At 39.6% G+C, this 25,047-nt stretch overlaps 2 protein-coding genes across 26 annotated transcripts in view; both read right to left on the bottom strand.

Moving 5' to 3' along the window:
- Positions 1-1,204: 1,204 nt before the first annotated feature.
- Positions 1,205-15,064, bottom strand: CFAP298 (cilia and flagella associated protein 298). 4 transcript variants are annotated; one of them, XM_038399028.2, is made up of 8 exons: positions 15,023-15,064; positions 13,882-14,022; positions 12,741-12,908; positions 11,285-11,352; positions 6,978-7,136; positions 6,241-6,372; positions 1,762-1,857; positions 1,205-1,654 (listed from the first exon to the last, which is right to left on the bottom strand). In XM_038399028.2, the coding sequence occupies exons 2-8, from the start codon at positions 14,018-14,020 to the stop codon at positions 1,544-1,546; spliced, it is 873 nt and encodes a 290-aa protein (XP_038254956.1). In that variant the 5' UTR covers positions 14,021-14,022; positions 15,023-15,064; the 3' UTR covers positions 1,205-1,543. The 4 variants fall into 4 exon arrangements, with proteins under 4 accessions (XP_038254956.1, XP_038254953.1, XP_038254954.1 ...); XM_038399025.2 differs by lacking the exon at positions 15,023-15,064 and adding an exon at positions 14,472-14,720; XM_038399026.2 differs by lacking the exon at positions 15,023-15,064 and adding an exon at positions 14,472-14,719 and having other exon boundaries at positions 13,882-14,065.
- A 3,211-nt stretch (positions 15,065-18,275) lies between these two features.
- SYNJ1 (synaptojanin 1) overlaps positions 18,276-25,047 on the bottom strand; it is a 108,526-nt gene continuing 101,754 nt past the window's right edge. For 16 of the 22 annotated variants that reach the window (XM_038398889.2, XM_038398926.2, XM_043508601.1 and 13 more), the window contains one exon: positions 18,276-21,317. In XM_038398889.2, the coding sequence (XP_038254817.1) occupies positions 20,463-21,317 (855 nt within the window). In that variant the 3' untranslated portion in view covers positions 18,276-20,462. Of the gene's footprint in view, positions 21,318-23,541; positions 23,566-25,047 lie in introns of all 22 variants that reach the window. The other 6 variants (XM_038398956.2, XM_043508644.1, XM_038398996.2 and 3 more) reach the window with 3 other exon arrangements.

Genomic DNA, 25,047 nt, shown 5'->3' with positions numbered 1-25,047 from the left:
ATTACTGTTACTATTGTAAAGGCGTACTCTATTCTTTTTGCTGGCATATTTAAATACCTACTTAAGATTCCTCAGTAAAAATTGGTTACCGTGGAAACTACTTTCCTTTAAAGTGGGTTAATTTACAAACAGGTTGTCTTAACTTCAGTTTTGGTGAAAAAAATTCTTCTCCCATTGGTAAGCCTCCCTAAATGACTTGAGTTATCTACTGAAAGTTAAGAAGGGCTAGACTTCCTTTTATATTTTAGTTAAACAAATGAAAGAACAGCTCTCCAGCCAGCATTTGACACCTACATTTGTCAGAGCCAATGATCCGCAGCAATTTTCCTACTGAAAAAGTTATTACATTTTCAAATTTGATTGTAATCAAATAGTCTTTGGTACTGTGCACTGGATTTCAGCTAGCCGAATCTTCCTTTTCTTCTACCACTTGGCAACAAATGAAGTCTCGTGAACATCCCTATTTGAAGGGTGCCATAATTCAGAAGCCCCATGTCCAGTTCGCTTTAAATCCGATTAAAAAAAACAAACCAAAACAACCACCCTGTATCTTGAACCCAGACTTACTGCTATAAACTTTGAGAGCGATATAAGTATTTGTGGGGATTTCAGAGAGGGGCCAAAAATCAAGCTTATAATGGAAACTCAATTATAACTGGCCACTTTTATAATAAATGTTAAAATAAAAAGTATCATCTGTTTGAAAGAAAATGTGATGTTGATACAACCACTGTAACTTTTTCCAAATCCTAACTTGTTTTACAATCTTAACAGTACTTACAATTTAAAAAATTTCACCTTCACATAGACACAGCTATTGCATTGTCTCAATCAGATTCAGAAATTATGCTTATCATTTACAATTGGATTTCCTTTAGTCTACACATGAAACTGATATATGAAAACAAGATACTATTAGCTGCGCTCAGTTCCTTGCTTTCAGTTTTAAAAGAAAAATAAGGAAAACGTGGAGTGAAACTGAAGCATACCAAAAAAGTTTCATTTTATCAGTGTTCAAACAAAACTACTTTATTTAAATAATTGCTAACAAAAATCCATTCATTTAAAAACTGATAGTTTAAAATGAACCTGGGAGTTACGATACAAACAAATAGCTAACACCACTGAATTTGCATTGATTCAAGATGGTACACATGAAAACTGATTTCAAAATAAAGAAGAAAACTTTAAGGCTACCAGCACAACAATTTAATTATTTTTATTAGCTATGAATGCTGTCCGCAAAATAATTTAAGATTTAATTATTCCAGTTACAAACATTTGTAAAAACAGAATTATGAAAATTTACAATGTGTAATCTACATAGTCATACTACAGAAGAGTCCTGCTATAGACAGTTAATAGAAATGTGACATTTTCATTAAAAAACTCAAGCTTAAAATGAACCTCTACTAAGAAACTGGAAATTTCAACATTTGTCACAAATACTAACTGAGGTTTACTAATGTGCTTGTCATTTACAAAACAAGGGTGGGTCAATTATTTATTTATTTCTAAAGAGGCAAAGTCTGTTTGGAGAGCTTCATCTTGGTCCCCACTTAATATCTTTTACACCATGAAACTGCCTTTTCAAAGCATGACTGTCTGCCCATTCTGAATTTAAATAGGAGTCGTCATCATTTTCTTCCAATTTCTGCAAATAAAATTAAGAAGCTTTTATGAAATAATTCAAAAGAGATTTAGTTATATTTGCTTCACTCTATTTGGTGTGTCATGTAACACAGTAGAATCACTTGTTACCTTGAGTTCCTCCTGCTTCCTGTGATAAAACAGCATCATCTGTTTTTGCTCTTCATTACTTATCACAGGTTCACGTGATGGGGCACCTTGTCCTTTCTGAAAGTAAATTGATAAAATTTATTCATGTGGTATGTTCAGCTCAAAAAAAGTACACAAGACTCTTAAGGTGCTAAACAAATATTTCCTCAAATAGCAAGTCTTCTCAAGTTTCATGGCTTTCTATAAGACAGAAGAATCAACGTTAAGGTTTAATTTAACTGAGAAATATTCCTCCACTTTTGGGCCCAATCAGTTACATTAAAGTCAAGGGAGTTGTGAGCTTGATGATTTGGCCTCTGTCTATTTTATTTGGCCTCTGTCTAAATTAAAAATACTGAAATTTCTATTGTAAAAGTAATTAACAAAATGTTTCAGAAAGCTTTAGCCTATACTCACTGACATCAATGGCAAAGTTGTCACTGGCTTTAATGGTGCAGGATGAGGGCTGCAATTCTTAAGGTTACAAAACAAACCCAATAATAAAACATTTTTTAAAATGTCTTGTTTAAATTCTATTTTTCCACAATTCTAAGATTCTCAAAGATGTCTCACTATTGTCCTCATATGCATAACAATCTTGGTATCTAAATTTGTGAAGCACATGATGCGCTTTTCCCCCCCAATTATGCTGAACTTTAAATTCAAAGACTAGTTTTATCCATGTTCAACCAGTTTGTCTATGTACACTGTATTCATGACACCAACAGTTTAAACTATGGGTTTCAGAGTAGCAGCCGTGTTAGTCTGTATTCGCAAAAAGAAAAGGAGTACTTGTGGCACCTTAGAGACTAACAAATTTATTAGAGCATAAGCTTTCGTGAGCTACAGCTCACTTCATCGGATGCATCCGATGAAGTGAGCTGTAGCTCACGAAAGCTTATGCTCTAATAAATTTGTTAGTCTCTAAGGTGCCACAAGTACTCCTTTTCTTTTAGTTTAAACTATGAGAAGCAAGTAAAATTTACATTTTAACAGAAGTATACTTAGATTTCATCTTTAATCTCTGATACTAAGGATGGTACAAATGCTAGTGTAACATTTATGTATGAAATTGAATAGTATTGATAAATATCTCTGCACATCCCAGAAACAGGCCTACATAACAAATGATAAAATAGGCTATTTCAAGGACAGCAGATGACTGCTCAGCACTTTCAAAAGACAGATTGCTTACTAAAGTGCCTAAATATAGCTTTGTACACCTAAATTTAGGTACTTATTTTTGAAAATCTTGGCCCAGGATGTTAATGTGTAGAATACTTAAGGTATAATATCCAAAAATATGACCAGAAATCTGGGTTTGTTCCTCATTGGAATGAAACCAAGTTGACAAAATTTCTTGGTGAATCAAAAATTTCATTTAGGAAACACCAAAACGTGGCGTTTCCAAAATCAAATATATGAAATTGACATTCTAGTCAGTTTCATTGTGCTGCTGTTCCTAGGGGTTTGTGGCTCTGGGGCTAGCAGCTCCACTATGCAGACTGAGTGCCAGGAATATGACTGCGGTATGCACACTGAACAGATCACAGACTTCAAAAGGGAGATTCCTTATCTTCATCTGGACCTCTTTTGGTAGTCTTGAAGACTGGAGCCATGAAGCCCTGCACATGGCAATGGAAGTGGCTACTGAGAGTTCTGCCAGATCCTAAGCAGTTAATGCAACCTATTCTGATGTTCAAGCTATGAACTGTCCTTCAGACAATAAATTTCAGTTCCTCCCTATGTTCTTGAGGGAGTTTCTCTATAAAATGTGTTAATTTGGAAAAGGTAAGGTAACCAGATTTTGACAGAAGCTCTGGTAATTTGACATGCACATCTACAGACTTGATAATGAATAAATCTTTTGCCAAATAAATCTAGCTTTTGGGGATTTTTGTTTTGCATCATCATCTTTGTGGGTCTCTGCTGATGTCACTACCAGTGATCCAGGATCTGGGTATGTGTAAAAATCATTTAGATCTCTTGGAGGGAACTTGAGCTACCCTATCTGGTGATCTTGAGTTCCCCCACCACTGGAGCTGAAGAGCTGACTAGTACTACTAAACAATGAAGCAAAAGATGTTCTATTGGCTGAGAAGAGCAATGGTGACTCATGTTGGGTAGTCACTGCAAGATCACTTGGCACTGAGAAGAACTTCAGTACCAAGAAAGCAGCAAATAGTCTTGTGGCACCTTATAGACTAACAGACATATTGGAGCATAAGCCTTCGTGGGTGAATACCCACTTCATTGGATGTATGTAGTGGAAATTTCCAGAGGCAGATATAAATATGCAAGCAAGAATCAGGGTAGGGATAATGAGGTTAGTTCAATCAGGGAGATTGAGGCCCTCTTCTAGCAGTTGAGGTGTGAACACCAAGGGAGGAGAAACTGCTTTTGTAGTTGGCTAGCCATTCACAGTCTTTGTTTAATCCTGAGCTCAGACCAACAGTTCCCCCACCACTCAGGGTTAAACAAAGACTTCGAGCAGCAGGTCGGACACGGGGAAGGGGGGCTGTCTGCGGCCTGGGGTAGGCTTGTGTCATCCCCTGGGGGGAAGGCTGCGGAGTGCCGCCAGGGTGAGCCCTGGACAGTGTGCGGAGGCGCTGGGAGGTTGTGGGGGGCGCCAGGGTCTACTCTGGGGGGCAGGCGGGAAGTGCCGAGTCACTGCGGGCAGAGTAAGCCGCGCTGCCACTGAGCGGCGGGCTTAATCACCCAGGAAAGAGGCAGCCGGGCGGGGTTCCTCAGGGGCGGGGATACGCAGGGGGCCGGAACAGGCGCTGATGCCGCTGCCCTGGCGGGAACAGGGGAGCTGGCCCGCAACCAGCTGCTGCCCATCCTAGTGTAACCAGAAATGCTCGGAAGAGGTGACTGCGCGGCTACAGAGGTAATTGAGACACGTGTTGGCTTCCCAGGGTGGTGGGGCGGCGGCATGGAAGGAATGCTCTACAGTACGAGCTCTCCCCCCCCCCCACCTTTTAATGGACTCTTTGATGCTTTTACGGATCCAGACTACCATGGCTACCCCTCTAATACCTAGTACCAAGAAAGCTGGTGCCAGGAGCATATGCACTACAGGGGTCAGCTCCTCAGTCATGGTGCCGGGACCACATGTGCCAATACTCATACAGTTTGGTACTGAGAAGTTGGTACCAAGTGAACTGTGGACAGCTGTATCAGAGGGTACCATGTGTACTTGGTGACCAGGTTTTGCCAAGACATCTAAGGACTCAACTTGGGCTTTAAAGTGCCTATAGGGTGAGTGACCTGAAAAGATCTTTGCCTCATTTTAGTAGGCCCTGGGAAAGGTGACCTAGGCCAGTGATCACTGTGGGAACCATGTTCCTGCCTATGCCTTTCACATGACTGGGTGGAGGAGGAGGAGGACTTAGCTGACAGTCTTGGTCATTGAAGGGTTTGATCTCTTTGAAGCGAGGTTGGAGTAGAGCCACAGCTCAGAGGAGCGTTATCTGAGAAAGAATGTTCAAACCGTTTTTTCTCAGTTTCTGAGGAAGCTCTCACTGAGTACTCTGGAAGAGTTTAAGACAGGCCTCTCTCACCTTTTGTGTCCTCTGGGTGAAGGAGCAACACGATGAGCGTCTATTAGGGATGATGTGCCCCTCACCAAGACAAAAAAAGGCAGCTTGAGTGACTGTCATTGAGCAGAAAAGCCTCATCAAAAGGAGAGGCAAGTTTTGAACCCTCTGGGCTTTGTTTCAACCATAATCCTAGCTACATCCCGGTACTAGGGAAGTCCCTAGCACAAATAAAGTTTCACTTAAAAAAAAGAAAAAGAAAAAAAGAAAGAGAGGGCCAATGGCTATAAAACGAGGAAACATTCAGCTTGCCACATTTCCTATCTTTACACACACACGCGCACGCAGAGCACCTAGGAAAGTCACACAATACACAAGGAAGCCGACACTCCAGGGGTTCTGTCTAGCAGCCACGGTCTGTAAGAAGAAATGGAGGGATGGTTGGGCATACTCCATCCTTTATGACTTCAGATGTGAGGGGATGCGGTGAGGGCATCCAATGTGAAGATGCAACCCCACTGGACACTTGTGGCCAAAAGAATCTGATCTTGTACATAGGATGCACGTGGATCAGAAAGAGAATCCAGGAGGACAATCACTTGAAGAACAAATGTTCTCTCTCAACTTCCATCAAATGGCATTTTTATTTAATTTTTAGTCTAATGCAAACCTTAATATCTGCAATTTTTGGTTGTTCTTTCAAAAGTATATTCTGGGGTATGGGCAGGATTTCACTGCTGACTAAAGGAATTAATAAAAAACAGAAGACTTACAGTATTTGAATCCTTTAAGTCAGTCTTGGTTTTATAACCTTAAGAGACCCAAGCTGAAATTAACCAGATACATTTTCTAAATCTATTAAAAATTCTCTGCTGTAAAAAAAGTCAGCACTGAATCATAAGTAGAAACTGACAGTACTCACTTTCTGTAGCTTGACAATGATTTTAGTTTTTTCATTTTTGCCCACGAAGTCTGAAAGTTTGTTTGTTCTTTTTAACTCCTTTGCTGCCCACCACAATTGTGCTTCAGACTCTTCAATAACCTCAAGTCCAGCCTGTGACAATTATAATTTGCAAGAAAAAAATACAACACTAGTAATTTTTGCATAAACACAGACTCTTGCACCAACCTTCCATAGTCAGTTTATAAGATGATCCCTCTGGGAGTAACAACAAGCTCAGTTAACATTTAAAATTCCCTTAGTTTTACCCTCTATCCCTATTAAAAAAGCATTACCACTATATCTTTCTTCCTCTGATCTCAATCTGTATTGTCTTGGTCCCTCCAATACAGTACTATTTCCTCAATTCTGACTCCAGTTTTATCACTCAAAATGTTTAATTCTCACAGGTGGTGTTATAAAGATACCAGCTATTTCAAGTGGACAATCAAATACAACTACATGAACTCACATTAGTATGGGGCATTTTAACTGAATACGTGTTTGTTCATCTTATTTTTAAATTAATTTATTGACACTTAATGTATTTTTAAAAAATATTGGAGACAAAAATATTTAGAAACCAACAAGAAATCAAAATATGTACAAGAAATCAAATAATTACTGTCACATAAAAATGAAGAATTTCTCCTTCCTTTCCTAGGAGAGTATAAATTGAACCCAGACACTGTATGTAACCCAAATATGTTACTACATACATGAGTTCCGGACAAGTCTTCTTTATCTTCAAACTCCATTCTAATTGGATCATGTGGAGGCAATCCCATCGGATAAACAATCATTACAGCTCCTCGGAGCTGGTCCAGTGCATCTTTCACCATCTCCATATTAACACATACATTAGCTTGAACTTGTTTCTGAGATACAGACAGGAGCCATTGTTAAAATTTAAACAAAGTAATTAAGTTAGGAGGAAAGCATCTGTTTTGCAATCAGTTCACAATGTTAAACAGTGTGATATTTAAATGAAGCCAACTGGCTAAACAGAAACTTATGTCAGAGCAAATCACTCAGTTCTCTTTATCCTGATTCATAAAACAGCTGCATATAGCAGTAAACTTGTGTCTTGTTATTCTATTTGCTTTTATTGGCAAAGGAATGAAATCTCAAATTCCATTAAATGCCTGCTACACAACTTAATAAAATTTCTGCTGTAGGTGTCTATTGAACACAGGCATTCAAATAAGCGTGCCGATGACTGCAGAAACTGGAGGGGCAAATTTCTTATTTTGACTATTTGTGATTCATGGACAAAAGTTAAAAAGTAGTATAAGTCAAATGAGGGTTAGAGAAGGGGTCGTATAGACCTGAGACTTCAGATAAAAGAGCACCTGCAAAAGGAAGACAAGAACGAGCAAAACACAAATGGGATCTGCTCTTAAGGCAATGCTTAGCACTCTGAGCAGTTCATACAGAGATTTGTAGCAGCACAGACACTTAATTGCTGTATGACTGGAATAGAGAGACAAGGTAGATGAGATAATATCTTTTATTGGACCAACTTCTGTTCGTGCCCTGAAGAAGAGCTCTGTGTAAACTTGTCTCTCTCACCAACAGAAGTTAGTTCAGTAAAAGATATTACCTCACCCACCTTGTCTTTCTAATATCCTGGGACTGTCACAGCTCCAACATTGCAAACGTATGATTGGAATAATCACTGCACAGATTAGAAGAAACAAGCAGCAGCTGAACAAACTTTTATATTTCACTAATGAATTTTGCCTCGCCAAAATTTTCAATACAGGGAGTTATAAAAAGGAGACTAAAAGAATGATGCCTCCTTGTGGCCGTTACTAGCCTCATTAGCTGGCAAGTACAATACACTGCTCCCCAATCTGTAAGATCAAATTTGGCAAGAAAAGTACTGTGTATGTTCATTTTCATTGTTATGGAGTGATAATTTGAAAACAAATTAACCTCCAAACCAAAGTAAATTGACCATATTTTAAGGCTCTTAGATATAAATAATGTATATACAAATAAAAAACATGTTTTCATCTTTCATCCAAAAGCAACCCAAGGCACTTCACAAAAATAAAATATATGAATAATTTCAATCCACTACTTACATGCAGCGTCCTCCACGGTAAAACACAGCAATGCTATGTAATAGTTATGGTCAGAAAATGAAAATACAGTATCTAGCTGCAAATTTCATGCAGGCATTCCTCTAGACCAGAGACCAAACCTGCAGGATTCAATTTAGCAAGGGACACAGAATTGCATCTCAGCACTATACTAATAATCTACCTCATATTTAGAAATGATATTGCCAAGAGGCCTCATATATATGAGCTGCTGAGATGTCCAGCATGACCATAATGGCCAAATAGCAGTAATCTAAAACGAGGATATCATAATTCATGGCTCTCGTAAGCAGGGTCACTACAAGCGGATTGCTGAACCCAAACTGGAACGCATTCAAGATGTCAGTAGTGCTTAAACCTTGTACAGAATGGTCACTGTATTGCAAATCACATCATGGAAAATGGGGAGGTAGGAGACTGGACAACAATTGGCAAAAATCTACTATCAAGTGGCAATTTCTTGAGGACAAGATCTGCATGTTTGAAAATGGCCAACATCCTTACTAAGTGGAACACTGATAATCCCTGTCAGCGATGATATTACAGCTACATCATCTGCTTTAACCAACCCAGATGAATCAGAGTCAAGTCATGCAGACGGGGAACCCAAAACTCTAGAGACATCACAATAAGAAACTGAACTGAACAGGACAGGAAGTCAGGAACCCCTGACTCTCTTAGTCATAGACTCTGAGATCAATTCTGAGTTCTAGTTTAATACTACTAATAAAAAAATTACATCAACAAGCTGAAGGAACAAACAGGGAGAGGGATGGGTGAACAGTCAATCATGATTAATCAAACTGCTCACTAACAAATATTTCAGCCGGAAGGTTCCTGGCAATGTCCATGGACAAGGACAAATTATATCTCTGCCTAAGTCAGTGCAATAGTGTGCCTTCATAATGTCTTCTGTGCAATGACTATCAGGTTACAGACGGCTCTCCAGCCATCTTCTCTCCAATCTGTGCCAAAAATCCTATAGGTTCCTGAGAAATCTTTATGGCATCTGGGAACACGACGCAAAGAGTATACAGTAAGCAAGTTGCAAGCATGCTCCAGCACAGTGGTCACCAACCAGTCAATCCTAGAGGCTCTTCAGGTCGATCCTAAAGGCTCTTCAGGTCAATCACAGTCTCCGGTGGCACAGCATGGCTGTCACTAAGGTGTGTGCGCCAGGGATCTCCCTCTGCACGCTGCTCCTGCCTGCAAACACCGTCCCCGCAGCTCCCATTGGCTGGGAGAACTGTGGGGGTGGTGCTTGCTGAGAGGGACAGCGAGCAGAGCCATGTGCCCCCAAGGGTCCGTTGGCCCCTTTCGGGAGTGGCAGCCATGGTCTGCCACCTCCGACAGCTCCCGGTTGGCAAGTGCTGCCCGGTGGGAGGCCACAGCCCAACCCCCAGGCCTGAGCTCCCTCCTGGAGCCAGCACCCCATACCCCCTCTTGCATCCCATGCCCCCTACCCCAGCCCTGACCCCTCTTCCAGATCCAGCACCCCCCTCCTGAACTCCAACACTCTGCCTCAGCCCGGAGTCTCCTCCTGCACCCAAACTCCCTCCTAGAGCTTGCAGCCCTCATGCTCTCCTGCACCCTAACCCCCTGCCCCAGGCTCAGCCCAGAGCCCCCTCCCACACTGCAAACCCCTCAGCCCCAGCCCAGAGCCTGCACTCCCTCCCTCCCGAACCCCATCCCCTACCCCAGTCCAGTGGAAGTGAGTGAGGGTGAGGAAGAGTGAGCGGGGCGGGGCTTTGGGGAAGGGGCAGGACAGATCCTGGGTTGCCCTTAAATTCAAAAAGTGATCTTGGGCATACAAAGGTTGGAGACCACTGCCCTAGCAACTAGTAGCAGTTGGTAAGCTGATCAATACCTGTGGCTAGCAAGGGGGTGCTATCAGATATGACTTGGCACCAGAGACCAAAAAAATCCACAGGATTCATTGACACCCGAGTCTGAAGAAATAATGGTGCACTAATGCCACTATAGATGTAGAATAGCCCCCAACCTAAAAAATTAGCATGTTCATTTTAAACCTAATGGGACTAAAAAACAGTAATATAAATCCCCATTGTTTGCAACATTTCTCTGCCAACTTATTTTACAAGAATTTCAAAGAGCTATGGTTTACAAGGAAAAGTATATGAATAAAAAGTCATTATTGAATTTGTGTTTCTATGTCATAAACAAGTAGTGTATCAACATAAAATATACAGCTATTCTTAAAGTGGAATTGAACAATTTAGGCTTCAATCCTGCAAAGACATATGCACATGCCTCGTTCCATTGAATTCAATGTGACTACACGTATTTAAATTTAAGCATGTGGATAAGCTTTGGAAGGATCGGGGCTTAAATCATCTATGCTATAAAAAAGTGACAACATAGGACTGGAAGGAACCCCTGGGTCGTCGAGTCTAGTCCCCTGTTATTGCAGACCACCTCATTTCAATTACTTTAAAATATCTATTGCTCATTAATGTAGTGTGCTGTAGTTTTACATATAATTAATTGAGTAAATATTAATCTACAAATTTCTGAATGTAGTTAATTTTTCCACTAGAAAACCTGACAAGCATTCACTCAAAGAATGTACCAATAACAAATAAAAAATGAAGAGCATGTGGGTGGAATGAAATGTGGTTTAATCATTTAATGCAAAATTTGTGATGGCAGCATTCACTCAGAGTTTAATATCTGATTCTGTAACTCACTGAAAAAAATCTTGCCACAAGCCATTAAGAAAATGATTAATAGGAGTTTCACAGTTTTTAATCAGACTATTCAAATTATTTTATATTGCTACTTGAAATTACTGTCCTGTTTTTCAAAAATAACTGATTCATTTTTCATTTGAGTGCAAAGAAGAGCTATGTAGCATCCATAACATTGTTGAAAGATTCAGCGTCACTTTAAAATCTTACCTTAGATATTTGTGCTTTAGCTTCCTCTACTGTCTTTTTTAAAACTTCTTTCATTTTTTCATTTGGAGCTTAAAAACAATAGATGCATCTTTAATACAATACATTAATATTTCTTGCTATAAAAATCTGCCTACATTTGCCATATATAATCTACCGTAAGCAAGTTAATTTAAACACTACTAAATCACGAACCCAGAAGGCATGCTACTTAGTTTCAATATTTATAAGTCTACAAATTCATAATCAAGTTTCTTGATTGTACTCTAAACAAGAAACAAAAACACTATTTTACAATCGAGGGTAAGATTTATGACATGCACCCAGAAGGTCACTTTGATTGGGCTTTGCCTTTTAAATGGTCTTGTTATACTGAAACATATAAAGCTTGACTCTCCTGTATTAGCTCTGGCTCATATCGTATATATTATTTTCTTCATTCTATACCTTGAAAAAATTCTGAGCTATGCTTTTATGGGAACTAGAGCTTTGAATTTCCTGATCTTTAATGTAAAATGTGGTTACATGAACGTAACTTTAAAAAATAGAAAAAGAAGAAAATAAAAATAAAAACAAAAGGGTCATTGCTCCTTCCTTCTGCTAAAGGTCATTTATGGTGTTGGGCACAGAAACTGAGAACAAGGAAACTGTTTCTTCTATGATCTCAATGATTAAACTGCTGGCACCTTGGCAGTGAGAACAAGGAGAAAGCTGCCTGATTTCAATGAAGACAGATGAGGGAAAAGGAGAGAAAAGAAACAGAGGGGGAAACCTACGTTAAATAAGGCCTAAGGCCATCTAATGACTGAGGAGAAAAAGAAATTTTAAATAACTACCCATTCACTAAATGAGGCTGGGGTCCTGTGGAAAAAATAGAATGTGGTCATGTTATTAATAACTATATCTAGGGGCTGAATAATGGTTGCACAAGGCAACATTAATTCTGAAATTTCCTAATTTCTGAGTACTTGACTTTGCAACCTTATTGTTCTTTTAACACATTTTTTTTTGATGTAATCTAAAATACATGTTGAGGAAAAGCAGTATAGTGTTATTCACTCTTGAATAATTAACAACAACATTAAGTCAAGTCTAAATTGAAGACCTGATGTGGCAAGTCTCATTTCTTGTGAGATTGCGGCCAAGCCAGCAGTTTCTATGAGTTTAATTGCTGCCCAATACTACTAGAACTGCCTTTAAAAATCTCCTTTTATAAAAAACTTTATAATTATGTACTTTACAGGAAATGGACCGGCTGACAGATATTCCAATTGGCATAATTTTAACTATAAACTGACATCTACTTGATTTCTCTCGTTTAAGAGTTTTGAGATTAAATTAGAGGTTTGTTGTTACGAAACTCAACATTTAGTCGAAATATCAAATAATTTTAAATTCCTCATGAAGCTATGTCTTAGTTATGCTCATACAGAGATATGCATGTTTAAGATGCACTTACCATGTCCATTTCTTCGTCCAATCTCATCCTTTTTAAAGACACTTCCACCACTTGGTACACATTTATCTGCCCATTCATCCTTTAATTTCAAATCTTCAATCTGTTCATCTGTCAGTCCTTGCATATTAGGAGGCAAGAAGACACCATGTTCTGCCAACTCCTCCATTTCTAAAAAACAAGGTCAGAGTTTAGAAGCAGAAAACAATGTTAGGTCAAAGGCACTTATTTGAACAGGCTAAGTTTCAGCTTTTAAAGAGCTGCAAAGAGGAACTTTTGTAAGCACATGTACACTAGTGCCACCTGCTGTTTTACTGCCACCACCTTTTTCTAGCAATAATTCCTGAATCTCCTTTGTTTAAATTTCACATTTTTTGAGTAGTTAAATGAACAAATTTGGAAAATGGCACAACTATACTTTATTATGATATACAGTTTAATAATATTTTTTTTTAAAATCTGCTGTTTCCTATTCATTCAGGATCATTGGTGGCAAAGATAAACGGAGGCTGCTTGTTCCTCTGGCCTGGCTAAAGTATATAAAAAGCAAGTACCATGAGGGTCCCTTTCTGTGGTTAATTTTTGAGCTGCGTGAAAAACAGAAATCCCTTTCTATGAAAAAGATTTAAAACAAAAAACAAAACAAAACATTGCCTTGAATCAGGATGAAACATCAAAAATGCAAAAAAATTTCCAGGATGGGTTTTTTGACAAAAATTTCATTTCAGAGGAGCCAGGGAGTTCAGCCCTCCCTACAAGCTCTGGGGTCAAAGAAGCTGCCTCTCCAGCTCTCAAAGCTATGGGGGGAAACAGGACCCCTCATTTTGATTTTCAGCAAAACCGACATTTTCCTGCCAAAAATTTCAGTTTTACAAACGCATATCTTTTTGTTCAAAAATTTTAATTGGAATGATTTCCAATCAGCTCTACTCTGTTCCCAGTTCTGCCACTGGCTTCCTGTATGACTCTGGCCAACTTAGTTACTCTCTCTGTACCTCAGTTCCCCAACTGTGACACGAGGATAGCAGTACTCGCCTACTACACATTAATAGCTATGAGGCTTTCAGATGTGGTTATGGGGCCAAATAAGTACAAGAGATCAGCGAGCAGGGAATGCTGTGTGGTGTATGGATTTGGCTAGTACCTGAGCAAATACGCTGCACTTTGAGCCTGCGATTGTAGATCCTGGTGACTTGCTGTGTTAAGTCTTCCATGGAGATGCTGCATGTTGTTTCCAGCAGAAACTGGCTCTCGTCGCCACGCTTCACATGGAGCTGAACCATTTCTGCAGAGACAGAAAGGAGATGGGAGTTGTTGGCTCCAATTTCCTATCAGGTGAGAGAGAGAGAGAGAGATCTCAGGGCAAAAGCACTGAGAACCAGGCAATGGTGTGCTACCAACATTTTAACAAGGGACAAGTAACTTCCCTGTTAGCTGCAGAGGGGAGTGGGAAGGAGGACGAGAGAAAGGGAAACCTATTAGTTTATGATTAAAGCAAAGCGCTCTTGTCACAACTAAGAAGTGCTGTATGTGCGTATGGGGGGACGGGACGGTGTGTAGAGGTGAGCGGGCTCTATGGGCGCCTGTGGGGCGTACGGGGGGTGCTGCGTGAGGGCAGAGCGGGGGTCCATAGGGGTGCGTGGGGGGAGGGGGCTGCGTGCAGGGGGTGGTGCGCGCACTTGGCGGTGCACGCGACGGGGCTTGCCCCGGCCTGGCTCCTCCCCAGTCTCTCACCCGGCCCGGGGCCCGCGATTCGCTCCGCAGGGGCACGAGCCGGCCGCGTGTCCGATCCGCCGCTCCCCGGACGGGCCAGAGCCCCCTCGCGCGCCGCCTCTCAGCCACAGCAACCGCCGCGGCCCTGGCAACCAACCGCCGGGAAGGAGGCGGGGGCGAGGCGGTGCGTCGACCCCGTCGGGCCGCGGCTCACGAGCCCCCGCGAACGGTGGGGGCCGGGCCGACTCCGCACCTCGGCGCCTGCGCCAGGGGAGCGCGCCCGCCTGGAGGCGGGGCCCGGGCGCGAGGCCGAGCAGAGCGGGTTCTTAAAGGGCCAGCCCCGGCATCAGTCGGCCCCGCCCGCCGGGGCGCAGAGGAGGCTCGGCCTAGGACAGGGGCGGCCCAGCTCCCCCAGCCCCGGGACCTCCCGCTGCAGCAGCTTCCCCCAGCCCAGGCCCCTGAGTCCTCTGCCCCAAGCCCAGCTACCCCCGACCCCGCGCCCGCAACTCTGGCGCGCCCCGCCGCTGCCTTTAGTGCCGCCCCGCCCCAGCCGCTGGGGAAGCGGCTCTCACCCTCCCAGGCGCCCGTGCCCCTTTCGGAGTCTGATTCGTCTCGCGCCCCCCCCCCGAGCTTCCCCTCACTTAAAACCTACTTGCTTCCAAAATGAGGCATAAACAGCGGCAAGCGTCAGAGCCCGCCCTTCCGGAACAGTTGCTCGTATTTTGTAATTCTAGGGCAAAAATGAAAACGCATCAAGCGGAATATAGAGAGTGTACTTCCATTTCACCCCGCCCCCCCCAGGTGTTCTTGTTAACTGCTGGAATTAGCCTACCTTGCTTGTCACCAGGAAAGGTTTTCCTCCTTTCCCCCCCCCCCCCCTGCTGCTGGGGATGGCTTATCTTAAGTGATCACTCTCCTTACAGTGTGTATGATAAACCCATTGTTTCATGTTCTCTGTGTGTGTGTGTGTGTGTATATAAATCTCTCCTCTGTTTTTTCCACCAAATGCATCCGATGAAGTGAGCTGTAGCTCACGAAAGCTTATGCTCTAATAAATGTGTTAGTCTCTAAGGTGCCCCAAGTCCTCCTTTTCTTTTTGCCAATACAGACTAACCCGGCTGCTACTCTGAAACCTTCCATTACAGTGGGATGCTTGAGCCTGTTTTTCCACTTGTGAGCCTTGTGGCTCGGGGAGGCAGTGAAGCAAGAGCAGCAATTAAGTTTTTCTCCCCAGTGAGTCTATTCCGGTAGCCCCCAGGGTTTGCAAACTGGGGATCACGAGGTTATTACAGGTTTCAGAGTAGCAGCCGTGTTAGTCTGTATTCGCAAAAAGAAAAGGAGTACTTGGGGCACCTTAGAGACTAACAAATTTATTAGAGCATAAGCTTTCCCGATGAAGTGAGCTGTAGCTCACGAAAGCTTATGCTCTAATAAATTTGTTAGTCTCTAAGGTGCCACAAGTACTCCTTTTCTTTTTGAGGTTATTACAGGGGGTGGGCGTCGGGAGCAGTCAGCCTCAGCCCCCAAACCTAAATTCACCTCCAGCATTTATCATAGTGTTAAATATAAAAAAGTGGTTTTAATGTAGAAAGGGGGGAGTCTCACTCAGAGGCTTGCTGTTCGAAAGGGGTCACCAATACAAATATTTCAGAACCACTGCGGGTAGCCTGTTGTAAACCTAGGCAAATACTGAATCAGTTGGTGTACCCCCGGCAGAGCTCTGCCAACCTCCAGGAGTACACATACCCCTGCTTCAGAACCACTGCCCTGTGGCACCTGTGCAGATCTACCTCAGAGGTGGCCAAAGTCATGATGATTGCCAGTGCAGTTGGGGACACTGTGTTCACGGCCACTGCTCAAGCCACAGCTTGGGCAGGTGTTACAGAGGCAGTGGAGACGGTGGCACTGCCCTACTGCTAAATACCAACCACAAGCAGCACAGGAAATCCAGACAGACCTGCTGTGTTCGCAACTGGTATTTACTGTGTGTGTAGATTATAGATGTTCTTGTATACTTTGAGGGGGATGAGGCCCCAAGCACCCCAGCCACAAACTGCCCCAACAGGACAGGGGTCCCAGCAGCCCAGGCTAGAACAGACACATTGTCTAGAAGTTGCCTCTGTTGCTAACCTTGGCTGTGTTACCGACTCAGGATTTTATCAGGGGTTACGTGATAGCGGGTGTTTAGCTTAAAAGCCCAGGGTGCTGGGACCACAGCAAGGGCTGAAGCAGCAGTGGAAGCGACAGAGCCTTTGGCTGCACCTCCTATCCTGGGAATTGACAGCTCTTTGGCTGCTGCTAGTTTAATAGCAGCGCTACCAATAGCGGAATGAGTGGTGTAGACCAGCCACTGACATTTTTATTTCTCTGTGCAGCATGTGATGATGTGGTGAAGAAACACTGGAGTCCTGGCTACAGTAGCACTTTTACTAGTAAAGGTGCCACTGCAGCAGGCCAGCAATGAGACAAGTGTGAATATAAAGCCTTTTGCAATATTTTTTCTTGATTTTTAATAAAAGATGTCAATACTTTTTAAAATGGCAGAAGGAAGCCCACACAGCATGGTACTGGTAACAGTCAAGAGGGTAATTTCATGGGTTTCTCTTTTTCCAGGCATGTATTGTAAGGTGAGAGTTACCTTGCCTATAGTGGGCAGGGGTGGGGAGTTACTTCAGAACATAGAAAGGAATATAACCGTAAAGAAATAGCACATCTCCTAGTGCCCTCAACACACCAGTTGTGACTGCAGCCATCCAAAGTGATTGCACAGCAGCCAGTCTGAGTCTGGCTACGAAAGGGATCAATGCCCATTAACTGTGAATAGACAGGATCCTGGTGGGAAAAATATCTACTTCTAATACACTCCAAACTAAAATAGCTGCACCTCTAAGATAATTTACAAAAGCTGAGAGGGGGTACCTATCTGATCCAAGATCATTGCAAATTTGGGCACTTACTTTATACTTCCAGATCTGTTAATATACGTAATGTAAAGCAGTTCACCACATTACTGTGAAAATTAATTATCCATGGGTAAAAAGTCTTGTGACTATGATTATCAGAAAATGACCATATGTTTTAAAAGGACACTACTAATTCAGAAAAGTAGATTTTCAAGTTATCAATTCAAGCTGAATCTGAAGTGTAAGAGAATGGAAGAATGATCTGATGGTGAAGGGGCCGTTTAGTGAGGGCAGTGGCTGTTCCTCATTCAGAAGTGGAGGCACCAGCAGCAATGGAAGCTGCTTGTCCTCTGCCCCAGCTAAAAAGCAGCAGTAGGAGGGATCCCTGTCTGGGTCTCTCTTTGTGGTCGACCTTACCCTTTAATTTAGAAGAGGAAGGGCAGTCCTGTGGTTAGGGTTTTAACCTGGGACTTTGGAGACTGGTCTTCATGTGCAACGCTACCGCAGCACAGCTGCGCCACAATAGTGCTTTAGTGAAGATGCTATGATGCCAACGGGAGAGCTTCTCCCCCTGGGGTTGTTAATCCACCTTCCTGAGAGATGGTAGTTATGCCGATAGAAGCTCCCTTGTCAACATACTGCTGTCTACACAGAGGGTTAGGTCGAGATAACTATGCCACCCAGGGTGTGGAATTTTCATCCCTGGCCTGAGATCCAACTGTCTGCTTTGCCTGTGACCTTGGTCGAGTTACTTACTCTCTGTGCCTCTGTTCTCCCATTGTGAAATGGAGATAACAGTACTTTCCTACCTCACAGGGGTATTGTAAGAATAAATGCATTATAGATCATGAGGCACTCACATACCATGGTAATAGGGGCCATGTAAGTACCAAAAATAAAAGAGAATAAAGATAAACTTCTTAAGACAGGTATATTTACTTCAATAATACATTACTGCATTTCACAGGATTGGTACGGAATGTTGTATGCCACCGAGTTTTAATACTGCAGTTTTATAAAGTATACTGCCATAAATGTTGTGTGCCACAAGCAATAAAATTGTTACACATTAACAGAGCAATTTACTACGGGGAACACAATTCATGAAAATACGTTTAGCATTTCTAATTTTACTTCTCAGTATTTAAGTACTTTTGGTAGTAATTATTTCCAGTAATACACATTAGAGTGGTTAGCTAGTTGTACTCTATATATTAGCATCTTTTTGTGCAGTATTTTGTCAAACTCTTTAATCCCATATAAGTGTTGAGGTGCTGTATATTAAGTATATTTAGACAGCAGTTTGTAAGCACTGTAATTAAATATTCATCAAGGAACATATTTATCACAAAACTGCAATTTGCACAAGCAAAGTTTCCAAAACAAAATTGTTTTGCTAATGAAAGACTGTATACCAAACCCACCAGTCACACAGATGTTAATAGCCACAGTTTAAACTAGTTAACTCACATATTGAAGCACAAAGTTTATCACAGGTACTGTGTTTAAAATTTACAAGAACTTTTTAATGACGTGAACAGAAGAAAAGCACAATATAAAACTCACTACTGTAACTTCTATCCAACAGCATCTCCTAATTATACTGTTAAAGGAAGAGTGGATTATTTCTGAATGGAATATTTTGATAGTATTGGAGAATTTAGAAGTAGTATTGTCATATTCTTTTGCTGCTATAAATGTAATACTAATAACTATGATTCACTTACAAATGTTGCAAAAATAGCATAAATTGTTTGCTAAGCCAATAAGTGCAGGTGTGTATGGTGGCTCACCCCCAATACATCTCATAACAAAATTTTGATGAATGTACACAACTTTTTATATAAAAGTCATGTTATAAAAGATACAGTGTAAGGAACATTACCATTTCTTTAGCATACATAAGTGTTGCTAAAGAAATCTTTGTTATTTTAAATTCCTTCAAGATACCAAAATACCACATTTTATGCAAATACCGTGAACTTCAGAAAACTATAGAAACAGGACCAGTTGCATATTTACAGTATCCTATGTGAAAAGACGTAGCCTCCACTATCTTCAAAGCAGCACCACAAATGTGGTGTTTACAACCTCTGGGGGAGGGAAGAATGCTGATTTATCACACACAGAAGGCTGATAGAATAGTACCATTCAGCTCAGAGGGTTGCTGCTCTCCTGCTTTCTCTGCTGAAGGCAAGGTTTTGAAAATATAGCAGTTAGTAGAGAGGGATGAAACTGGGCAATATGGTGTCCAAAACACACTCCTGAAGTCACTGCATAATTGCTTATTTCCTCACTCATATCTTTACAGCGGGAGCCTGGTTTTAAACATCAAAGCAAAAGATGAAAAATGGGATTTATTTTTTTAAAAGGGTGAAAAGAAAGCATTTTGTAATATTAGTAGTTTCCAATTTCTGGGGAAAAAAAGCCTTTAAGAGAATGATGAATAAATGAATGAAATTGAATAATAAATAGCTATTCTAAGTTTACATCAACAAACGGTGGAAATTACTAGACAAAAAAGTCAATAAATTTAATATTTACTATATTAGTATGAGGTCTTCTTTGTATTTTGAAAGTAACTATTTTAGTTTGTGCCTCAAATTTAAATATAATTAAGCCTTACTAAGCTACATAACCTCTGTTATAAATTACTTTCTAAATAGTACCTGTCCACATTCAATATTTTGATTAAACTTTGCTGTTCTTTGGTAAATATTTATAAATATCAGTTACCAAACAGTAAAAAGGGACTGGAGGGGTTTAACAGCTGGAAGTCTCATGAGCATTTTGAAATTCCTCTGAGAAGAACAGAAAGAAAGTGCTTCATAAACAAAGACTAATTTCCAAGAGTTGTACATTCTATGAGGATTAACGACTAATCATTTCAATATGACTACATCTAAATTTATAGTAATTGGGGACAATTCTTTTGTGCACTACCATATATACATATTCAAAATTTGTACATAAACAGTGGTTGCTATGAATAGAGTTAAGGTTCAGTGCATTTGACAATGAATTATTGCACACAGAATAACCTCAATGCCCAATTATTCTTTTGGATACACCTAGCAAAAAACTTAAAATCTCTTGTATTTTAGAATGTCTATCTTTCTGTAAAATCTTGTGTTGGTGACACTTTAGGTGCCAACAAGGCAAAAGGATCTGCAGGGGATATAGTCTGGGTTATTCTTGATGGTACAGGAGGTGCAGGTGGTCTTCTTGCTGGCAGCATGTAGAAGGAATCAGCAGAATTCCAGTCATTTTCAAAGGTAAAGTCTGAGCCAGGAAATATATTTGGTTCAGTGCCCACTAAATCTGGAAAACCAGTAGGTTTCCTGGAACTGACTCTCTTGAATTCTGTAACACATTCAGAGGACGTCTTTAATTTTACACTGGAATCCTCCTCTTCCTCAAATGTTACCCATCCTTTTGGTTTTGTATTTTTCACGATAGAAGATTTACTTTGCAAACAAAAATTGTCTTCAAAAGCATTGATAGAGAACATAGGCTTGCCTTTACTAGGATTTGGATGATTTAGAGAGGGAAAAGGGTTACAAGCAGCAGGTCCTTCTATTAAAAGTTGTGAAGTTACTTCAGGTTCTCGCGTTTCAGTTCTAAATGGGTTTCCAGCATTAACTATTCTTTCAGTGAAAGGATTTGTGCTGTTCAGTCTGGTAACCAACAAATTTGGAGAGCTGTGTACATGTTCCTGGGATTTGCTATAGGCTGGATTAGGAGGCATTGCTGGCATGCAGTTTACAGTATCCAAACTGTTAACATTGCTTTGTGTTGCAGAAGGCAACCAAGTCAACTCCTTTTGGTTTAAAGTTGGAACAGGTGATATTCGAACAGATGTCTGAACCTTTGATGCAGCAAGAAGATTAAATGACAGATCTTCAAAAGGGTCATTGTTTAACTGTGTTTCAAGTTTAATGCCATAGACTCCATTTGCTTTAATCTGTAAAGAAAACAAGGGGTTCAGTAGTAGCATTTCAGTTTATTTTTAAGATCCTTACTATCTCCCATTTCTCATTGTTCCATTGCAGCAAGAATAGAAGCTTTGGGACTTAAACAGAAGCCTCAATGCAGTTTAGTTATAATGTATACAATGTACACATAGTAATGATGATTATTTGTTTTCTAGGCAACATTCTTTTAAAAATCCCATTTGCTAAGTGCACAAAGACAAATACCTCCTTAGTTCTTGTAAATAATATAAAAATGTTACTCTTATTTGCTGATGCAACTTGAATACATTTCATGCAACTATCTGAATCAGACAAAGCACTACTGTACACCACATTTAATAAATTATAAAAATTACACTTTACCATTTGAAGAACTGGGGCAAATATGGTATATTCTAAACAACTGATAACACAGCACAGAAAACGTTTTAAGTGCTGTGGGGTCATTGTTTATTCACAATTTATAAAAAGGGTGATGTTATTAATATTTAAGTATCACAATGAATGGAAAATTAGTGTTATTAGTACATATTTTACTTTAAAAAAGTCTAAATTAAGGCACTCATTTCTCTGCACATGAAGTGATGCTCACCAGCCTTTAAAAAAAATGTATTTTAAATAGCAAGTTATCATTGTTTAGAATATGACCAAACGAGAATAATAATAATTTTCTCCATGCAACTTCCTCATCTTTTAAAAACTTACAAAAAAACATTCCTCCTTTTATAATTTCCTTGTGTGACCAAGTGTGTACAGTATAACCTTCACATTCTCTCTAACACTATCTAAAAAAGCTCAAATATGAGATTTGTTAATTTAATCCTATTGTTTATTATGGATAGTTTTATGCTCCATAATTAACTAAAGTGAAGGAATTATGTTCAAGGTTCTTGATTCTCAAATTCATAAGCAACTCAAACTTTTAATATAGCTATGTCAGCCTTAATTTGGAATTTTCAACATGAAAATTATTTTGTTAGTGAAAGTTTTGTTGAACTACGACACTAACTGCAATCGTCAACTAAAATTTAGCTTACAAAAAAATCTGCATTTGTTTATCTCACAATCTCAGTGTTATTTATTTACTATAATTACTTTCAGACTGTTCCGACTCCTGAGAATTGTTTTATAAAGCAACACACTCAGTAGGCAGCAATGCACAATTATTGGATCATGTGCTTTATAAGTCTAAGGCCTACTCTACTATTAAAAGTTTTGCCAGTATAGCTACCCCACCAGCTTCTGCCAGTATAGCTTATTCCATTTAGCCAAGCAAAAGAAGCTATACCACCAAAAGCACTTTTAGACTAGTGCTTTTGCCAGCATAGAAATTTTTCAGACAAATCACACCTCAGCTGACACTGCTCTACCTGCAAATGTTTCTAGTGTAGATCTGGCCTAATACAGATATAAATTTGTAATTAAAAAATAATGCATCTTGAACTACACTACATAAATTGCAGTAGTAATTTGGGGGAAAAAATAGAATTAGACTATATACATTTAATAATTTTCATGGGGAATGTAGAAAAAAAGGTAAAGCTAAACTATAAGATCAATGTAAGTCAACTACAGTTCAACAGAGTCTGCTTGAGTCTCATGTTGATCAGGCAAGTAATTTAATTTTATGATGTCCAAGATCAACTACAACACAATTATTCTTTAATTTTAACTAGAAATATTGAAGTAATGTTGGTCAGAGGTCTTCAAAACAAATTCTTGTCTTTCACTGATTCACATATAAGAACTGAATTTTTTATATTGAGGCAAGGAGTATATTTTATTTCCCAGATAGCGGCTATTCTATTGTTTAGACTTTGAAAAGATAAAATCTGTTTCTCATGAAAAAAACTTTCTGAAAGCTTCATCAAGATTAAATTTGAGGTAATGGTTCATGTTACTTCAAAGATCTATTTTGCTCTACAAAATAAACAAGCTGTGTAAGGCTTTAATTGGTTCATAAAAGATGATGAAGTCAATTTTTCACTATAGTGCTAGCAAATAAAGCTAAGAGACTCCTTCTGTCAATATTCATCTATTAAGAAAGGAAAAGCAAACTTTATGGCATGACAGTTGTTTTAGTATGTGGACAAGTGGTTTTTAATGTGGATGAGACTGCAGATGTATGAAGCAAAAAAAAAAAAAAAGTACTCATACATCTTTTCTGCTAGAAGAGATGGAGATCACATACAAGATTGGTAAGTAATCAGGTACCTGTTACCCTGATGGTTGCTCCTGCTTGTGAAAGAAAAAAAAGACATCAAAGGAAAAAATTAGAGGAAAAACCCAAGGTACCTCACCAACCTCAATAATTCTTATTATCCAAAATGTTTTAAATACTATATTACGTGTAAAGAAAAATGTCTGATGTTATGTATACAACAGATACAAGATGAGAATATCAGTGGACTTAATACCCTGTATACAGAATTTTAAAATTTTGTTGAAGTAGAATTTCAGCTGGAGCATAAGATTTTATAAATTTGATCATGAAGACTCAACAACATACTACCTGGTTAATTTAAGTCAGATATTACTTAGACGTTATCACATCCTATGGAGCAGTCCATGATTATTTTAAAATACTTTTTCCAAGCACTTAGTCCACGTAGTTCATTTAGCAAGAGAGGGCCTATAACAGTTAAATCTCACATTCTATCAGAAAATGTCATTTTACATTTAAAATGATCAGTTTCACCTGAGTTTTAAAGGTACTTTTTTATATTGCAACATTTTGATTACCCCTCTAGTTACAGAACCCATGAAATTCATATTTTTACAGTAGTTAATTTTATAAAGACAGACAACAAGAGTTTTAAGGTTTTCAAATGCACAAAAATTCAGTAATCTTTAATCAGAGAGTGGGATCTGGACCCATAAACTTCCAAAAAACAAACGTCAACTTAATATTTTCAATCCAAAACTCTTTTCAGAAGAATGTATGTTGACAAATAATACTAAATAAATGAAGTAGTCATGGTTTCCACTCTATAATTAAATTCTACAAAGAGAAGAAAAATGAAAGATGAGAACAATACTTTAAGATCAAAATAAACATCTGGAATGTCCGTTGTGATTAATACAGATAATTTTAGAATAACACTTGGTAAGGACATTCACTGCACATATTTCATAAAAGATTTCAAGTTTTAAACAACACCAGAAAGGTTAAAAATAAGGCTTTTGAAAATGACACTTCAGAATCAATATTTAATCAGAATTTAATACATTCTGCAGTACTTCTTGTGGCAGCTAAGGTGTCTCTATCAGCAGACTCGTATCTATTTCTGAATACAGAATTGCAGAAGCTCTGATGTTCTGGAGACATTTGTTTAACCATTTAAGTATATTTGTAGAGTCCATTCATACTGTGAAATGGAGATAAACTGTCATAACTACTATGTAAAAAAAAACCCTCCAAAAAGTGTGATAATCAAGCTTTGGTTATTTTTAAAACTATTTTTTGTTGTAAGTTTCCATCAGAGAAGAAAAAAATTAGCAGCCAAAGGTGCACAATGCAGGGAGTGATTCAGAGGCAGGGAGAAGTGCAGGAGAAGGAAGAGGATATTTATAGGCTTTCAACTAGAATTTAAAATCTTTAACCCATCAAAGACCCATTCAGCCCTCATCTTAAGCATGCTTAAGCACTTTGCTGAACAGGGATCAATTTAAGCACATGCTTAAGTGCTTTGGTGCAACTGCTTTTAAAGGTTGACACAT

This window comes from Dermochelys coriacea, chromosome 1, assembly GCF_009764565.3.
Source record: "Dermochelys coriacea isolate rDerCor1 chromosome 1, rDerCor1.pri.v4, whole genome shotgun sequence".
Taxonomy (NCBI): domain Eukaryota; kingdom Metazoa; phylum Chordata; order Testudines; family Dermochelyidae; genus Dermochelys; species Dermochelys coriacea.
This window is presented reverse-complemented; position numbering and strand designations above follow the sequence as displayed.